The sequence below is a fragment of the Sus scrofa genome, chromosome 4, assembly GCF_054392235.1.
Source record: "Sus scrofa isolate SSC_HxYL_T2T_F1_AM1 chromosome 4, Sscrofa_HxYL_maternal_Yorkshire_Landrace_v2.0, whole genome shotgun sequence".
NCBI classification, from domain to species: Eukaryota; Metazoa; Chordata; class Mammalia; order Artiodactyla; family Suidae; genus Sus; species Sus scrofa.
In genome coordinates, this window is record NC_139386.1 from 16,411,174 (window position 1) to 16,430,866 (window position 19,693).

Here is a 19,693-nt window from a genome sequence, read left to right on the forward strand (position 1 = left end):
CGCATGAAAGGAATATTATGAAGCCAATATAAACAAGGTATAGAGCAATGCAGGGAGTGAAACAAGGTATAGAGCAATGCAGTGTAAGGTAGGATGAAAAGGGAGGAATAATAGTAACACATAGTATTGCTTATTGAAAGAAATACCAGGAACGTTCTTGCTGGAAAGGGAGCTAGGGAACTGAGGGTCGGGAGGGAGGCTTACTTCTCATTATAGACCTTTCTGTAATTTTTTTTTTGGGGGGGAGGAGTAATATTTTAAAGATATGTATCCATATTGCCTAAACAGCACATCGATTTGAATGAGAAGTTCCTATTGTACTTCTCCCTTCTGAATGTGACATTTTTTGACAAAGTTTGTCCTGCCAGTGTTTTCTTTTTCTAGAGATATTACTGTACTGTTGGAAATTAGTAATTCTTTTTTTTCCTTTTTTGAAATGGAAGTAGAGCATACATTGTTTCAGGGGTGTTCAACAAAGTGATTCAGTTGTCTTGTAATTCTTTTTTTTTTTTTTTTTTGTCTTTCTGCCATTTCTTGGGCCGCTCCTGTGGCATATGGAGGTTCCCAGGCTAGGGGTCGAATTGGAGCCGTAGCCACTGGCCTACGCCAGAGCCACAGCAACGCGGGGTCTGAGCCGCATCTGCAACCTACACCACAGCTCACGGCAACGCCGGATCCTAACCCACTGAGCAAGAGCAGGGATCGAACCCACAACCTCATGGTTCCTAGTCGGATTCTTTAACCACTGCGCCACAACAGTAACTCCTGTAATTCATTTTTGAAAGGCATAACTCTAAGCCTGATCCCAGTAAGGATTAACCATATACATCTTTACTGTCGATTTTTTGCAACTTGTTTAGAAATATTTATTCCTTATTTTATGATGTCATCTTATTCTGTTGACTTGCCACTTGATGTGATTGTAGCTGATAACGAACTTTTCATTTGTTTCTTGAATTATATTGGTAACGTCCCTTTGGTAGCTCTTATTACTGAGAATGTTTTGCAAGGGTTAATTTTGTTTAGTTAAGAGGAAAAAAAAATTGGCTTAGAGAAACTGACAGCTGTATTTATTTTGATCTGGACAGATTTGGAGGCCGATCACTGCCACCTTTTATTTCCCCGTGGGTCCAGGAACTGGATTTCTTTATTTGGTCAATTTATACTTCTTATATCAGTATTCTACACGACTCGAAACAGGTATGTTGGCCCTGGTGGCTTTAAGTCTTGTTTCTGTCTGATTTGCTAATCTGTGCATTTACTTGTTGGAGGAGTTTTGAGGGCAGTTAGCCCATGTAGAGAAATGATATAATGATGTAAACGCCCAGTAAGCAGTAACCGTGCCAGGCACTTGCCTTTTCATCCCCACAGCAGCATCACGAGGTGTTGGTAACCGTGTCACCATTTTATAGGTGAAAAAAATGCAAGAGCAGAGGTTTACACGTCTTGCCCATATCCTGTGAGGCTGGGCTGCGTGCCTCTCATTTGATGTGACATCGCCCTCATTTGTCATGTGACAGTCCCTGTTTTTTAATCCACAGTTGGGCTGACGTGTATATTATCTCCTAAATCGCGGTTGAAAACCCACTGCTTATGCAATTAAAAGCCTAGACTTAGTTTAGTCTCTGTTATTGAAACGGTCAACTTTTAGAAAATATATAGCCAGGATTTAATAATACAGACATGACTCCCTGTATGATGTCATGGATAAGCTCCAAAATGCATTTCCTGAAACTTTCTGACGGAATTGTTTTTTCCTGCAATGCCTTATATGCTCTTCTGAGTTACTTACTCAGAGAAGCGATACATCCATACACTACATTCCATGAATGTGAATGTAATTTGGCGAAGCCTACATGATTTTGGACAAGTGGTCTGAGTTCAGAGTCTGTAAACCTGCTGGCTCTTAGCTCAGGGTAGAGAATTCTGAGCTACCCTTAACTCGGAGTCAGTGCGCATACGTTTGGGAATTGGGATCCAGTCTCACAACACAACTGCAGGGATAGAGAAGGTGAGGCCTTTGGTGTCAAAGGTCATTTTTCCTTAAAGTGGGACTTGCTGTTAGATGCAAAGAAGTCACTGTGTTAATACAAAGTGTCGGGTGATAGATGTTAACGTCTGGAAGGGACCTAGGCCATTGCCTTAGTTTTATAGAGAAAGAACAGGAGATTTAAGGAAGTAAAGTGTGACTTGGCTGAGATGAAACTGAGATCACCCATGTTGTAGCAGGTGACAGCATGAACCGCTTTTTCTTTTTTCTTTTCAGGGTTGCACCTGAGGCACATGGAGGTTCCCAGGCTAGGGGTCTAATCGGATCTATTGCCACCGGCCTATGCCACAGCCACAGCAACGCCAGATCTGAGCTGCGTCTGTGACCTACACCCCAGCTCACAGCAAGGCTGGATCCTTAACCAGCTGAGCAAGACTAGGGATTGAACCTGTGTCCTCATGGATGCCGGTCAGATCTGTTGGTGCTAAGCCACTACGGGAGCTCCATGAACCACTTTTAATTATCACTCAGTTTTAGCAGTTACCTTGTAGTCAGTCTTATTTGATTTATATCCATGTCTGCCCCCCCCATTATTTGAAGCAAAATAATAGACATACCATTTCATTCATAAATATTTCACTATTCACCTCTGAAATAAAAGGACTTAAAAATAATCGCATACTGTAATTAAGCCTAAGTACAATAATTTCATGCTAACTTTTTATTTGTAAAAATAGCCTCTCTTGGTTTTTTAAGGTCCTTGAACCCATCTACCCATTCCTATTACCTCATCAGACAGAACAACTAATTTGTAATAATCTATCTGAACCGCACTGAAGATAAATCTGTAGGATTATTATGTATTTTCCATCTGCTTTAATTCTCAGAAATTGCCTCCTGTTCACTATTTTATAATCTCAGATCATTTTGAAATTCTAGAGCTGAGGGGCATTTTTAAAAATAGTTTTATTGATATAGTTCATATACCATATAATTCCACCTATCTAAATTTACAGTTCAGTGGATATTTTCAGAGTTGTGCAGTCATTGCTGTAATCCACATGAGAACATCGCATCACTACAGCCCTTCCCTGTTTCTAGTCGGTAACCCCCCATCCCCCAGCCTGCAGGCAGCCACTGAGCTAGGTTCTGCTCTTCAGATTTGCCTATTCTGGATTCTTCCTTCCTTGCTTTCTTTTTCTTTCTTCCTTCCTTCCTCCTTTCCTTTCCTTTCTTTCCTCTCTCCCTTCCTTCTTGCCTTCCTTTCATCTATCTTTCTTCCTTCCTGTCTTTTGCCAATGCCACACCCTTGGCATATGGAAGTTCCTGTGCCAGGGATTGAATGTGTGCCATAACTGTAACCACTGCAGTGACAACACTCGGCCCTTAACCTGTTGGGCCATGAGGGAACTCTCTCTGGACATTTCTTGTAAATGGAATCATATAATATGTGGTCTTTTGTGACTGGCTTCTTTCACTTAGCATAGTGTTTTCAAGGTTCTTCCCATAGCATCTGTGTATTAGAACTTCATTTCTTTTTCTTCCTTCCTCCCTCCTTCCCTTCCTCCCCCTTCCTTCCTCCCCCCTTTCCTTCCCTTTCCTTCCTTCCTTCCCCTTCCTTCTTAGGGCTGCACCTGTGGCATATGAAAATTCCTGGGCTAGGGGTCGAATCAGAGCTGCAGCTGCCAGCCTACACCACAGCTCACAGCAATGCCAGATCTTTAACCCACTGAGCAAGGCCAGTGATGGAACCTGTATCCTCATGGATACTAATCAGGTCCATAACCCACGGCGTCACAGTGGAAACGCCTGCATTTTTTTTTTTTTTTTTTTTTTTAGAACTTCATTTCTTTTAATTGCCAAATAAGAGTCCATTGTATGGATTGATCACATTTTGTTGATCAAACTCATCAGCTGATGGAGGTTTGACGTTTCTTTTTTTGGCTCCTACGAATAATGCTACTATGAACATTTACGTAGAGAGGACATTTCGAGATCTTTTGGTTTAACCCTCTTATCTCACAGACAAGAAAGTAGTGGTCTGGAGAGGTGGAGACGTCTCCAGAGGACACAGAGCTCTTTGAGAAACACAGCCAGTTTACGGACCCCCCCCTCCCCCAGCCTGCTTTCCACCACCCCGCCTCAAGATAACATTGCCCACAAGATGTTTGCCACCTGCATATTTCCCCGCTTGGCTGTTTTAAATATCTAGCAGTGTTGGCTTATTTATGAGAATTCTGATGGGAACTGGAAGACTGCGATTTGAGACCAGTTAATTTGTAAATTCCAGTTGCAAGCTTGCCAAATAATATAGTACTGTAACGTATGCAATTGCCGTATTTTCAGCCCTCAATCTAAAGAATCCATAGAGATCACAAGGCCAAAACCACATCAAAAGAAGCACAACTATTATTAAAATTCAGAAATTTTGTTAGAATTTCAGCTCTGATGCACCATCATGATCCCCTGCCATTAAGCATCCTAAACACTGCAGCTAAAGTGGTACTCAGAGGGGCTGGGGGGAGAATAGGAAAAAGAGGAGAGACTTTTCCTGGAAACCTATTTGCTTTTAGATAGATTTTCTTTCTGCCTTTCTGATGCTTAGGATTAAGTATTAAGTTAGGATTTATTTATTTATTTATTTATTTATTTATTTTTTTGTCTTTTTGCTATTTCTTTGGGCCGCTCCCGCGGCATATGGAGGTTCCCAGGCTAGGGGTCGAATCGGAGCTGTAGCCACCAGCCTACGCCAGAGCCACAGCAACGCGGGATCCGAGCCGCGTCTGCAACCTACACCACAGCTCACGGCAACGCCGGATCGTTAACCCACTGAGCAAGGACAGGGACCGAACCCGAAACCTCATGGTTCCTAGTCGGATTCGTTAACCACTGCGCCACGACGGGAACTCCTAAGTTAGGATTTTTATTTCATTTTTTTATTGAAAATTTTGTACACAATTTTTAAAGGCTACCTTCCATTTATAGTTATTACAGACTGTTGGCTGTAACGCCTGGGTTGTACAGTACATCTCTGAGCCTGTCGTATACCCTGTGATTCATACTCCCCCAACTCCCCCACCCTATACTGCTCCTCCCCCTGCCCCCCAATCATTAGTTTGTTCTCGATGTCTGTGAATCGGCTTCTTGTTCATTATGTTCATTAGTTTGTTATAGTTTTAGATTGTTAGGATTGTTGTTACTATTATTTTGGCTGCCCATGGCATGTGGAAGTTCCTGGGCCAGGGATCAAACCCGCGCCACGGTAGTGACATTGGATCCTCAACCCACTGTGCCACCAGGGAACTCCTGTTAGGATTATTTTTAAAAACTGGACTGTATGTCATGTAATTGTGATGGGGTGCGGAGGGGAGGAAAGTAACTGAGGTAGAGGGACCGTACAGTCGTTAGTTTCCTTCCTCTGCCCCTCTTCTGTTCTTGCAGCCGAAGGCACGGGGATCATCCTTCGAAGGGAGAGCTGGGGCCCTGGTGATCATTCTGCTCAGTCATAAGACAGAGCCCAGTATGTGGTGTAGGGACAAGAACACTGAACTAGTAGTTAGCTTTCACTCTGCTTCTGAAAGCCATGTGACTTGGGCCATGTCACTTCATTTCCTCATCTGTGACAAGGGGGCGTAGGTCTTTCCATTCTCCCTCACAGATGTAGCAGGAGGGTGATGAGTCAAGGCCGTGGAAAGGTTTGGCTGTCCCCAGCTCTCCCCACCATCGTTTTCCTTTGCCAGCTTGTAAGCTTCCGCAAGATGGAGACTGAGTCTTCTCAGTAAGCCTTGTGCTGGACTAAGTGGTAGTTGTGTGTGTGTGTGTGTGTGTGTGTGTGTGTGTGTGTGTGTTCAGTAATAACAGCCTCCGAGCAGAGTCATGTGGAGGAGGCACAGTGGGAGGCAAAATGGAAAGGGTTCCTGGCCTGACGGACCCACAGTCTAGGGGAGGGAGATGGCGTTAACCAGGTGATCGCAAACGTGTCCCCATCTCTTCTCGTGACAAGAGCCGTCCTCGGGCTGAGAGGGGCTTCAGGAGATGGGGTCTCAGTAGCTGTGGGCCTGACCATCCTCCCTTGGGGTCTCTTTCAGCTCATGCCAGTCGAACATGTTACAGACTGGAGTTCAGTTAGGAGAGCACAGATCAGAGCTCCCGCTGGGGTGCGGTGGGTTAAGAACCTGACTGTAGTGGCTCAGGTCGCAGCTGTGGCTCAGATCTGATCCCTGGCCCGGGAACTTCCATGTGCTGCAGGTGCGGCCATAAAAAAAAAAAAGAGCGAGAGAGAGAGAACACAGCCTAGCCTTGATATCCAGGTGACTTGAGTTCAGGGCTTTATTGCACACATGGTTTTAGATATTAAAACAATTTTCTTTTGCTTCAGAGGAGTGGTTTTAAAATATTCTAATTTTTTGCTTTCTCTGTAATTTTTGGAAGTATTTCTCAACATTGACATTCCATTGTTTAAAATTCTGAACCATGACATTTGGCTTATTTTTGTTTCCAGGAGCTTTCGATGGGAGGCCGGCCGACTATTTATTCATGCTCCTCTTTAACTGGATTTGCATTGTGGTATCCTTCAGTCTGTTATTTTGGGCCAGAAATAACCAGGATTTTTTGCCCCCCCCCCAGGGTTTGGGGAGATAGATAGTAATCCATATAACATTTTAAACATATAATATTTGCATCTTTGTTTAGTGCAGTTAATAATTAAGAATCATGAAAGTCCTTTTCAAAAGCAGGAGTAAATCATGGAACCCTAGTGTGATGGATTCTCCCGTCATTGCCTTTGTGGGCTTTTTGCACATTTGGTTGAGTTTTATTACCGTTCCTGCTCCTTGTTCCCAGTTCTCTGTGTTCTCGTGTGTGACAGCTTGTTGACTGCAGCACAAAGAGATTCCGTGCCATGAGACAGCTTTTGAAAGCTGTGGTCCTTATCAGAAAATTAATTTACAACCAGCCTCCTTCTCTGACTTGATTGCCGTCTTAGTCTCGGGGCCTTAAGTCGTCATTCAGGCCCCGTGGAGGTCCCCGGCCCTGGGAGAGGCCACAGCAGTCTCGCTGCTGGCGGTGCATCCCCCACACTTGTCGGCAGCCTCCTGGCTGCGACCTCTGCAGATGGTGAGAGCAGCAGAAGGGTTTGGTGGCTCAAGTCCTGTGCAGAGTTGGTGAGCCCACCATCACTCTGGGGCTCAGCTGCCATTGCAACTTGGCCAAGAGGCAGAAAAATGTGGCACTTTGGATGCCCTTTTCCCTCCTTTAGGGGAAGGAAAAGAGTTTTGGGGTCTCACCCGCGCCCTGGAGCCCCGAATGTGAGTCGAAGCATTCTTTGGTTCAGAGGGCGCAGGCACCTCCATCTCTTAGTTGAAGGAGCGATGCTAAAATGCGGTGGCAGGGCACAGGGGACGCAGGTGACCAGACGGAGTCATAGACCACAGCAGTTAATTTCTATTCTTTCTTTGTCATCGGGTAGTCGAATAGCACCTTCAGAATGAAGATTATTAGACATCTTTGTGTTCTAGGGTGTTTTAAGCAACGTAAACCATAGAAGAGTGTTTCCTTCAGAAAACTGGAATGCAGTGAACTTTTACTAGGTGCAGAATGCTTTGTTTCTCTCTGATCTTTAACTTGACAAACCAAGATTACTGGCTTAGCAATGGATATGCAGGTAAGTGTCCCTTGAAACTGTCTGTTTGCCTTTTTATGTGTTTCGAATTTACCCGCTCTTCAGCCCAAAGATGGCCTTTGATAGAAGTTTAAATCATATTAACTACATAGTTAATGATATGATATTTTGAAGATCTTACGTGAGGTCCCTAAAGCATTACTTTTCTTGTTCATTTCTGGCTTTCTTCTTATGTATGAACGTTGAGAATGATGGTTATCCAGTATTTTCTAAGCGTCTATGTGGATATGTAGTTTTTGTAAAAATTGAGACTATACAGTAAGTAAAGCTTTATTGCATACTTTTTTCAAGTAACAAAGCTTGCCCCTGATACTTCTAAATCTACCCAAAATAATATAATTGTGTTGTATTTCATTACAAGATTTTAAAGCATGCATTGAATGATTAAGGGAAAGGGCCAACTTTTAATTCTGATGAGTTGAATTTCTTTCTGCGTTTTGACTGTCCATAGGTGAGTTTATTTGGAGGGGAGAGGTTAAAAAGAGAAAAAGGTAGCTTGATGCTCGGCTTGTTCTCAGTGCCGCTGGAGCCCTGTCCTTACGTGTTCCTTTCTCTTGCAGTTGCTGATGATCCCTCTGATCATGTCAGTGCTTTACGTCTGGGCCCAGCTGAACAGAGACATGATTGTATCGTTTTGGTTTGGAACAAGATTTAAGGTACTATAACCTAGCTGGCAGATTTTCCTTTTCATTAGTCTTTGCAAAAATCCCGCTCTTCAGCCCAAAGATGCACTTTCTGACGCAACCAGCAGAGGTCACTGCAGAGCAGCAAACCACAGGCAAGCCCCCTCGCCCCTCCTCAGTCACCCTGCAGTTCTTTAGCCAAACCTCAGTCCTTTGCTGTTAGTTCTTGGCCCCTTAGGCCTGTGTCCCCGAGTGATCTCATGTATGTGTGTGGTAGAGGGAGGGAGGGATACTCATGTGGAACTATTTCTTTGAAAATCCATTCTTATCATTCCCTGTTATGTGGTTTACACTCTAGCCAAACAGATTTTTATTTTATTTATTTTTTTGCCTCCCAAACACTTTCCTTTGTGCCTTTGCTCACAATCTGCCCGCAACATCTTTTTGATTTTCTTCTTTATGAAAACTGTACTTTTTTTTTTTTTCCCCTTGGCCGCCTTTGGCATATTGAGTTCCTGGGCCAGGGATCAGATCCGAGCTGCAGTTGCAGAAACGCCTGATTCTTAACCTACTGTGCCAGGCCGGGGATTAAACCTGCGTCCCTGCGTGCCAGAGACACTGCCAATCCCGTTGTGCCACAGTGGGAACTCCAAACCGTACTCTTTTTTTTTTTGTCTTTTTGCCTTTTCTAGGGCTACTCCCACAGCATATGGAGGTTCCCAGGCTAGGGGTCCAATCGGAGCTGTAGCCGCCAGCCTACGCCAGAGCCACAGCAACGTGGGATCCGAGCCGCGTCTGCAACCTACACCACAGCTCACGGCAACACCGGATCCTCAACCCCCTGAGCAAGGCCAGGGATCAAACCCGCAATCTCATGGTTCTTAGCCAGATTCGTTAACCACTGCACCATGAGGGCAACTCCGAAACCATACTCTTTTTTTTTTTTTTTTTTTTTTTTTTTGTCTTTTGTTGTTGTTGTTGTTGTTGTTGCTATTTCTTGGGCCGCTCCCGCGGCATATGGAGGTTCCCAGGCTAGGGGTCCAATCGGAGCTGTAGCCACCAGCCTACGCCAGAGCCACAGCAACGTGGGATCCGAGCCGCGTCTGCAACCTACACCACAGCTCACGGCAACGCCGGATCGTTAACCCACTGAGCAAGGGCAGGGACCGAACCCGCAACCTCATGGTTCCTAGTCGGATTCGTTAACCACTGCGCCACCACGGGAACTCCCATACTCTTTTTTTAATTTGAGTTGGGACTGAATGTATTTCCTGCCTCATCTGCCTGTGGCATTCATCTTGCCTTTGGGCTCTTGCACTACTTTGTGTTCCTCTTAGAGCACTTACCATATTCTACCTTCAAGTTATCGACGTTTGTGATATTTTTGCAACTCCCTTAGCTATTAGATTGATGTCTTGAATCTGGAAGGGATGTTGACCCAAAGTAAATAGGCTGTCAGATATTTCTCCAGCAAGAAGGTTTACTTGGGATCGACAGAGAATTGCATTTTGGAGTCTGCAGCCATGGCTGGCCACGTGTGAGTCCCTGCACACCAAGGGAAGGGGAGAGCTTTTATAGAGAGAGGAAGAGGAAGTTGGGAGGGCCGTGGTAAACAGAGCTTGTCATTGGCTGAGTCCTTGCAAGGAAAGAAGTCTGTCTTCTTCCTGTTGGGCTCTGCTTTTGGAACAGGGCGCGAGAGCTCCCCCTTCTGGTCTCCCAACTGTACTTAATTGAGGTTTCTGTTTATTAATTTTTTACAGGGGCTCCAATGTTGAATTTGTCTGGAGATCTCTCTTATTTGGCAGAGTGGGTTTTTTTTTTTTTAAGTTTTATGGAAGTATAATTGATTTACAAGGTTGTGATAATTTCTGCTGTATGACAGTGATTCAGTTATATATATACACACATCCATTCTTTTTCAGAGTCCTTTCCCATATAGATTATCACAGAATATTGAGTAGAGTTCCCTGGGCTGTACAGGAAGTCTTGTACGGGAGAGTGTTAGTTCAAGATGTATAATGTGATAAAAATTCGAAATGATTTTGTGAAGTACGTAAAAGGAGAACCTAAAAAGATGGGGGTATTTGGTAAGTTACTGGTAACAATTTGCTGGCTGGAGTCTTAGTGTGCCTCTCTTATGGACTATGTTTCTGTTAGCGTCCATAGGGGACACGTCTGTTTTCTAAAGCTGTTATAATTCAGCAGGGTACGTATCACATCTGAAAACTATGGGCAAAGTACCTTGTCTTGAGTTACTAATATATAAATAAGCATAATTTTAGGTGGGAATTTTTAAGTACAGCAGGAATGATGCCAGATGGATCTAAGGAATTTTTGCAGTGACTTTCCAAAAGATTTATAGACACCCTTGTTAGGATAACCGTACCCATAGCAGCCCCTTAGCAGTTGTATGGAGTTATTCATGTTTGTGTATCTTCTTTCCTAGGCCTGTTATTTACCTTGGGTTATCCTTGGATTCAACTATATCATCGGAGGCTCGTAAGTGATAATAGATTTATTGCAAACTGATCCTGGGAAGACTTTCATTATTCTTTATCTTTTTTTTCTAAACTTTATTAGAACTTTAAAGAGGAGTTCCTGTCATGGCTCAGTGGTTAACAAATCCGACTAAGAACCATGAGGTTGCAGGTTCGATCCCTGGCCTTGCTCAGTGGGTTAAGGATCCGGTGTTGCTGTGAGCTGTGGTGTAGGTCGCAGATGCAGCTTGGATCCCTGTTGCTGTGGCTGTGGCGTAGGCTGGCGGCTACAGCTTTGATTCGACCCCTAGCCTGGGAACCTCCATATGCTGTGGGAGTGACCCTAGAAAAGGCAAAAAGACAAAGAAAAAAAAAAAAAGAACTTTAAAGAATCTCAGCATTGATGCTTTGATACCTTATCCTATTGATAATTTCATTCTGATATAATTGTTTAAAATTACAGGACTTTAAACATATTTAACACTTTTTTTTTTTCTTTTTTCTTTTTTTTTTTTTTTTTTTTTCTTTTTTGGCCACAGCTGCAGCATGTGGAAGTTCCTGGGCCAGGGATTGAACCTGAATTTCAGTTGTGACCTGAACCACAACTGGAGCAATGCTGGATCCTTACTGTCTGTGCCACACAGCAGCTTCCTATCACTGAATTTTTCTTTTCTGTCTTTTTTTTTTGTTTTGGTTAGTTTGTTGTTAGAGTATATATGCTTCCATATATGTGCTTTTGAATAAATATTTCTGGATTCACTGTCCAGATAGAGCAAACATAGAGACCTAATTTCTATCCAGGCTGAGCCCTTTGTGCATAAAATTACTGTTTTTTATTCCTTTTTGTTGTTGTTGCGCCCGTGGCCTGTGGAAATTTCCAGGCCAGGGATTGAACTCAAGCCAAAATGGTTAAAGCTGGGCCCTTAACCGCTAGGCCACCAGGGAACTCCCTGTTTTTTTATTCTTAAGGCATATTCCAGAATGCCTATGGAAACTCCTCAGATCAGGTGGGGAGTAGTTTTGTCAGCGGTTTGATAGTACAGAAGTTTTGATGAAACAGGGTCAGATTTCTAATCTGGAATTAGACCTGAGACTTAAGAAAACCTTGAATTCATCCAGTCAAAATTTTAGGAGGATTTCAAGATGCAGCTATTCTAAGAACTCCTCTTTCTGACATTACACGATGTTTTTTTATGTTTTTAAAATAGATTTTCATAGTGCTAGTCCCTTTAAGATTCTGTTTAAAAATTGAAGTGTAGTTGATTGACAGTGTTGTGTTAGTTTCTGTTATACAGCAAAGTGATTCAGTTATACATACATACATATATATACGTGTACATACATTTTTTGGTATTCTTTTCCATTATGGTTTATCACAAGATACTGAATACAGTTCCTTGTGCTCTCCGGTGGGATCTTGTTGATGTATTTTTTATAGAGTCGTTTGTATCTGCTAATCCCAAACTCCTCATTTATGCTTCTCCCTCCCATCTCCCCCCGCTTTGGTAGCCATACGTTTATTTGCTGTGTCTGTGAGTCTGTTCGGTTTTATGATAGTACTAGTGCTTAATACACCTGACGTCTTTGCTCCGTGTGGTCCTGACTTGAACTGCATCCATAGGAGGGAGGGAATGAGTCGAGTACACAGACTCTGTTTAGAGCAGAGCAAGCTCGGTAGAACTGCCCTGCGGCCAGAAGAGCGGGTCTGGGAGGAGGTGGAGACACTGATTTCCTACAACAGGAGTCCCCTAGAGGTGAAGACGGGAGGCTATGTAGGATTGGATCTGTGAATCCAGGATTACAAGGTGAAGGTCAGCTTTCCAAGGTGATCGCTATGATGTCTCACAGTCAGGGACACAAGGGCAAAGGCGAATGAGCCCTGGGTCCATGTCTGGAAGAGGGGAGTGGACATGGACGCTCCCTCCTTTCCGTCCCTGCGTCTCTCTTGCCCGCCCTCACATCTGCCATTTTGCAAATGTGGTGTTCACATCTGGTAGCATTCAGAAGCTTGCTTTGCAGCTCCCCCCAACCTTGGAGGCCGGAAGTAGCAAAAACCGTATTTTGAGGATGGGCTGGGGCTTGAAAGAGATGTCAGAGGAGCGGCTGGCCTTGAAGAGCACAGGCCTCGCTGGTCCAGCAGGATGGACGTCCCGTCTCATTCAGGATGCGTTCGCCACTCAGACGATGACAGGGCTCACTGTCGAGCTGTCACCGACTCCCAGGGCCCAGAGATGGGCGGTCTCGAAGGATCTGAGCCCTGTGCTCTTAGTTAAAACTTGGGGCCTCTCACTTTACTACTCGACCGTCTTTAAACTCTTGGCTTTCTGTCCGCAGGGTCATCAACGAGCTTATTGGAAATCTCGTTGGACACCTTTATTTCTTCCTCATGTTCAGATACCCAATGGACTTGGGAGGAAGAAACTTTCTGTCCACGCCTCAGTTTTTGTAAGTGTTTCTTCCTCTTTTTCAGCAATCGTTTTAACCGCCCAAGTTCTTCTGCGCCCTGATAAAAACTCCCTGAGGGGTAGGATTTCCCTCTTTGTCTGATGGAAGAATACAAGCCAACAAGGGCGTTGCCCGGGTCACACAGGCACAGGAAGCCAGGGCTCAAGGCCTCGGCCTGGCCTCCTGGAGCCCTGGTAGCCAGGGGCCACTGAGCCCAGATTCTGGCATCTCAGGGAGCTGAGGGCCCTGCTGAGCAGGCAGGCACCTGTGTGCACAGCAAGGGACCAGGGTGACAGGGTGACCATGGTTTTAGCCAAGATTTTGGCTGAGGAAGGGGTAAGAGGGTAAGTGGGCTCATTGTTAGCAGCCTAAAACAATTTGTGTATTCAGTATTCAGTAGTAGAGATTAGAATGCTTTTTTTTTTTTTTTTTTGCTTTTTAGGGCCATACCTGCGGCATGTTGAAGTTCCCAGGCTAGAGGTTGAATCGGAGTTACAGCTGCCGGCCTATACCACAGCCACAGCAATGCTGGATCTGAGCTGAAACTGTGACCTATACCACAGCAAATGCTGGATCCTTAACTCACGGAGCAAGGCCAGGGCTTGAACCTGCGTCCTCATGGATACTGGTCAGCTTTGTTACTGCTGAGCCACAGCAGGAATTCCCTAGGCTAGAATCCTGAAAGGACTTTTCAGAGTTACACACAGAGACCTGAGGCATGTATAGTCCTGCCCCCGGAGGCTGTTCTTGTACCCTGTCTCCCCGCAGGATGTGCAAAGGTCAGGATGCCGAGGGCCCAGCTTTGGTTTGGGGGCAGACCTGGCCTGGAGTCCTGTTCCCCTCCTGTACCAGCTTTGATACTGGGGAAGTGACGGAGTAAATGCTCCAGGTCCGTGAGTCGGGGGGAGGCCCTGCAGGAGGTGAGACGTGCAGGAGGTGAGACCTGCACCGCAGTGGGCATTCTGCAAATGCAGGCTCTCAGCCTCGCTCCTGAAGTTGGGGCTGGGAGGACGGGCTTCCCACGAGCTCAAAGAGATGCTGACACGCTTAAGCCTGTAAGCGGTGTGACCCCTCTGTCAGTGAAGCGAAAGGCTGCTGAGGAAGGGACCAGTGACATTGCCATCTGGGTGTCACCGCCGGCCTCACAATCACGCCTCATCTCCACTCGTGCATATGCGATAATAGCTTGCATTTAGAAGCTTAAAAAAAAAAAAAAAAAAAAGCGAAAAACCATTTTCATGTCCTGCTCATATTAATGTTTTGCAGTTTGTCATTCTTCCAAGGGGCCAATGAGGGCAGTACAACTTGAGTAGGCACCCCTCCACCCCTCTTTCCTAGGTTAGAGGAAGGTTTTTGAAAGACTTCTTGAGATAAAATATACAAACAGGGAAGTACACTGTTGTTGTACGTGTGTGTGAGATACTGTTGGTGTGTGTGCGCGTGCCTGCGTGCCTGCGTGTGTGTGTGTGTGTGTGTGTGTGTGTGTGTATGTATGTATTGGAAGGTTTGTTTTTTTAAATGGCCACACCTGCAGCATATGGAAGTTCCCTGGCCAGGGATTGAATCCGAGCTGCAGCTATCAATACTGGATCCTTTAACCCACTGCCCGGAGCCAGGGATCAAACCTGCACCTCTTCTGTGACCCGAGCCACTGCAGTCAGATTCTTGACCCCACTGCGCCACAGCAGGAACTGCTGGTTTTATTTTTTTCATTAAAAACGTAAAAAGAGATTCATTTCCCTTCCAAGCCTTGAGTCGCCTTCCCAAACCCAGATGACCGATCTGCTTTGTAATTGTCAAAGCACACGATCACAGCAGGTTTGGATTTTTCATCTTGGTTTATCAGGTGGGATGGCAGATGCATCAATTAAAAAAAACAAACACTTGTTGCTTTGTGGGGACAGCCGAGGGTGATTTTACTTTAAAAGGCCGTCGTCTTCATGGCTTGGAGAGATTTCTCGGTTGTGGACAAGAACGTCTATGGGAGTCTAGTGGCAAAATCAACAGCACGCTGGCGTCCGTCTTCCCCTTGAGCTTTCCCCGTTGGTAGAAGCCCTTCTGTTAAATTTTGCATAAAGATCAGATGACAAAATGTAGCTCCTTGCACAGGCAGTAACTGCTTTGAAATTACCATAAATCTTTGTTGATTATGTATAATTGGGTATCTTTTTATACTAATTACTTGCATTTAATTTCCCTATCTGTTGAAGCCCTGGAGATGGCTTCCATATTGTCTCAGAGTAAGAAGCAAAGCAAGACAGCCCTCGCGTTGCCTTTTTTAAGTCTCCTGATTTATTATATACTTCGGAGGCACGTTATTGTGCCAGAACGGCATGAATGTTGGGAAACCGGCGCTTGCAAATACATGTTGATGGAATGATAAAACTGTATTTGTTTAAAAAGGAAGACGTGAGCTACAGAATTCTAAGACGTATCACGATTCTGCATCCCACGTAGAAACGTAGACAGACCCTCTTCTGTGCACGGTTATTTTTCTGTTTAAACGGGGTTTGTTGCTGGAGGGGAGGGAGGCTGCCGCTGACAGGGATGATGCAGACCCATGAAGGGTCCAGTCACTGTCGCCTGAACGCCGCCCTCTGTGTCCCTGTGGGAGCGTGAGGTGTGGGCACATGTGCAGGGTGCCAGCTCCAGAGCCAGGCCGCCTGGCCTCGAATCCCGACTGTCACTTTAGAAGACGTTTGCTCAGTCTTGCCTCAGTTTTCACCTCTGTGAGATGGGGTGATTGCAGTGGCTGCCTCACAGGGCGGACGAGGAGATGAGGTGAACCGACAAACCTGAAGCGCCCGGTGTAAGGGAAACGCTATGACAAGGGTGAGCTCGGCAGGCCTCTTGCTGTGGGCAGGTCACACCTCGCGCCTGCCTGCTCTTGGTGCCATGAGGAGTTTAAACAGTGGTCCCAGCTCATGGTCTTTGCTTTCAAACCGAAACATTTAGACATGAGCATCTGATAAGTGGAATGGGTTAAAATACATTCTCAGTTGACTAATCATTAAGGAAGGGAAATAGCTGGAAAAACTTCTGAGAATGTGGAGGCCCAGGCTTACATTTTCTTAGCTGTTCCGTGACTGCATTTATTAATTTGAAAGATGGGAAATCAGCTAACCTTTCCGGGCCTCAGCCTTCCCACCATCTACAGGTGGGAAGAATGCAGGGGGAGGGCAGACTGAGTAGACTTAACACGCCCAAACTCCAAGGCGCAAAGCCACCTTCTCCATTGTCCCTTGACGGGGGCTGAAGACCCCAGATGCATCAGGGAGATGCCATGCAGGGCTTATGCACACCGGCTGCAAGTTTGTCCTTTGGAACTGAATTTTGTATCCTTTAAGCCAGTTCAATCCGTATTTGTATAAACCAAAATGCCTTGTAGATGGTTCTTTCTGGATATTGGGCTTGTGGGTGTAATATTTTGTTTCCATACTGTCTGCATGAATTGCTTTTATAATCAGAAAAAAAAATTTTTTTTAGACTGACATTAGCCTGAAAGCTCAATCAATTAAAACAAAACAAAACAAAAACCACCTCAAGAGTGGGTGCCTTTTGTGGCCAGGCTCTTGTGCTAAGTGCTGAATGGGCAAAGTTTAATAAGACGGTGTCCTCAGCCTCTCCCGCAGCCTCAGACGAATGTAATTTGATGTGGCAGATGCTGCGGGAACAGCAGTGGGACGGATGACCACGTGGAAGTGACGGTGTGGCCTTCTCTCTTGTTTCTCGCCCTTTGTGCTCCAGGTACCGCTGGCTGCCCAGCAGGAGAGGAGGGGTGTCAGGGTTTGGCGTGCCCCCTGCTAGCATGCGGCGAGCCGCCGATCAGAACGGCGGCGGCGGGAGACACAACTGGGGACAGGGCTTTCGCCTCGGGGACCAGTGAAGGAGTGGCCTCTGGCCCGCCCACCAGCCTCTCCGCTCCGATGAAGTCTCCTCCCAGTGCTGGGTGACCTTACCCACCGAGTTCTAGCCGATGCTGTTGGACCCAACCCACACTGAATGTAGTCTTTCAGTCCAAGACAGCAGTTTTTTTAAATCCTGAAGAAAAAAAATATAAGTGTTCCTCACGTTCCATGATTCTCATTCAAGTCCTTACTGCTGAGAAGAACAAATATCAGCTGTGCAAATTTCAGAACTGCCCGTGTTCTTTTGGTGTCTTCTCTCCCTTTTCCATCTGCATAGTGGGTTTCGGCAGGTCCCGCCCTGCTGGCACCAAGCTGGGCACCGGGGGTCGGGTCACCAGCCCCTCATCAAAGGGACTCTTACCTCTTTCTCGCACACACGCCTCCCCCTCTCTTCCCCAGCCCCACATTTGCAGCTAGAGGAGGTCGCCCACAAAGCCGTTCTGCCTCTGACAAGCTCTGTGTATTGACTTCTGCCAACGCTTGGCTGACAAAGACCTTGCTCCACCGTTTTCCAGGGGCTGAGCTCTCGCCGTGGGGGACAAGGCGCAGCAGCGGATGGAGAGCTCTCCCAGCTTTTGGAATGGCCGTGACCTGGTGTCAGTTGCCCCCATCTGTCACGTCTTCAGCTGTTTGATAAAAACAGCCAAAAGCACCACTGAGTCAGTGAGGACCTCAGATTGCTATGAATGAGACGTGAGGGTGGTTGCTAGGCGTTTTTTTTTTTTTTTTTTTTTAATCCAAAGTAAGCAAAACTCTGGTGGAGTTGGATCTGACACGGGGGCTGGGTTTAAACTGCGGTGGGCACAGTCCCTTTGCATCTCACGTAGGGCACACTGGCTCTGTGTGTACCTAGAGGAGTGGGTTTGTACTGTGCTAGAAAGTTCCAAATCACATTGGCCCCAGGGATTACCTCTCTTTGCGAGGCTCCTGGGTGTTAATTCTACTTCCTTCTCTTTCTGGATATATGTTTATCGAGTAGAGTGAAGGTGAGAACCATAAACCTTATTTAAGTTGTCAATTTTATTTTATTTTTCAAACTGACACCCCCAAGCCCCTACCCCCCACCCCTGGTAGCCATGTGCTTCAGTTAATTGTGAGGAGGGTGCAGCCCCTGTGTACGTAGGTCTTATTTTAGGAGCTGTTATATGCACATCTAAGTGGAATACAAAATTTGGGGTGGTAATGGCTTTAGAGACATCTGTGTTTGAGTGTGCGAGGGTCTTTTTTAATTTTGCTTCATGAAGGTTCATCAGACCAGCTTCAACATCCGCTACTCTTTTTTCATAGGTAAGCTTTTCCCATCAGAGCTAGGCTTGTCACCAAATAGTGTTTTTGAAGGCTACGATGTTTCACAGTTTCTTATTTTATATTTTTATTCTGCAAGCAGACTGCTAGGAGCAGGGTTGAGTGACTGCCATACTTTGAATCAACTGAAAAAAAAAAGGCTTTGAACATTCTGATCAGTGGCTCTTTGCAAGAAACACTGTGTGCGGACAGTGTGACTCCGGGCCTCGCTCTGACGCAGCGATGTGTGTTATACTAGGAAATGGGGGTCTGAAAACAGCGCCTCATTTTTAATGAAGTGTGTGTGTGTGTGTGTGTACCTCCTCATACTTAATTTATATGATAAAATAGGCGGGGAGCATCTGAACCCTAACTGTCATATGTTCTGCTGTTGACCTGTGGCCACAATAAAATTTACTTATGAAATTTTAGAAGCCCTTCATCCTGTTATGTTGCACTCGACTCACCATGAGGAGTGGAAGCAGAAGACTCTCACGGTAAGTGAGCCAGAGTCTCTCATATGCTGTCTTAGCAGCTCAACTGCCTCAGAGCAGTAGTCTTTCTCAAGGCTACCGGCAGTCCTTAGAATTCTTCAGTTCAAGGCCAAAGTTCATTTAAGTTCTTCCTCTTAAACACATTCAGGAAGCTGATACTTTTATTACTTTTGTCTGGATAACCAATCCTTTGGGAAGAATTTTAGCTAAGCAAGCTATCTGAGATGTGACTTGGCTAGGCAAGTCGTGATGGGGGCTTCTCTTTAGGAATGAAAAAAAATCCTAATTTTGTATGGAGAAATTCCCTTTTTTGTAACCCATCCTTTTTATTGGTAAAAAATTGTAAATTAAAATGTGCAACTTGATGGTTGTCTGTCTTAAGTTTCCAAATGCCTACTCTGCCGCCTCTTGTAGACATGACGTGATGTTTGTAGCCGGTCATCTCTTGGTGGACACTGAGGAGGGTCCAGTGTGTGTCGCTATTACAGCGACATGGCCAACAGTTTTATACCTGCTTTTGCTCGTGTGTGGAAAAATACCTCTAGGATTCCTTCCTGGAAGTAGGATGTCTGGGTTTTCATTATAATGAAGCAGGATGCCTCAGAACATTGGGTTAGGGGTTATATCCTTTTAGGATGTTTCATAGCATTTCTGTCGCCCCCACCCATGAGTCTGAGTCCTAGGACCCGACAGAATTAGTTTAATCCTGTTTCTGTCTACGAAAGCATAGATCACGAAAGGCAGAGGCCATGACATTCCCGAGCTGTCGAAGTCTATCCCGGGCCTGGAGCA

At 45.4% G+C, this 19,693-nt stretch overlaps 1 protein-coding gene across 3 annotated transcripts in view; it reads left to right on the top strand.

The window, feature by feature from the left end:
• The window catches only part of DERL1 (derlin 1), a 31,661-nt gene extending 12,395 nt beyond the window's left edge, over positions 1-19,266 (top strand). The window contains 7 exon segments of one of the 3 annotated variants that reach the window (NM_001244479.1): positions 1,089-1,200; positions 6,492-6,556; positions 7,626-7,652; positions 8,231-8,326; positions 10,740-10,792; positions 13,105-13,215; positions 16,963-17,350. In NM_001244479.1, the coding sequence (NP_001231408.1) occupies positions 1,089-1,200; positions 6,492-6,556; positions 7,626-7,652; positions 8,231-8,326; positions 10,740-10,792; positions 13,105-13,215; positions 16,963-17,101 (603 nt within the window). In that variant the 3' untranslated portion in view covers positions 17,102-17,350. 3 annotated transcript variants of the gene reach the window in all.
• The last annotated feature ends 427 nt before the right edge of the window (positions 19,267-19,693 follow it).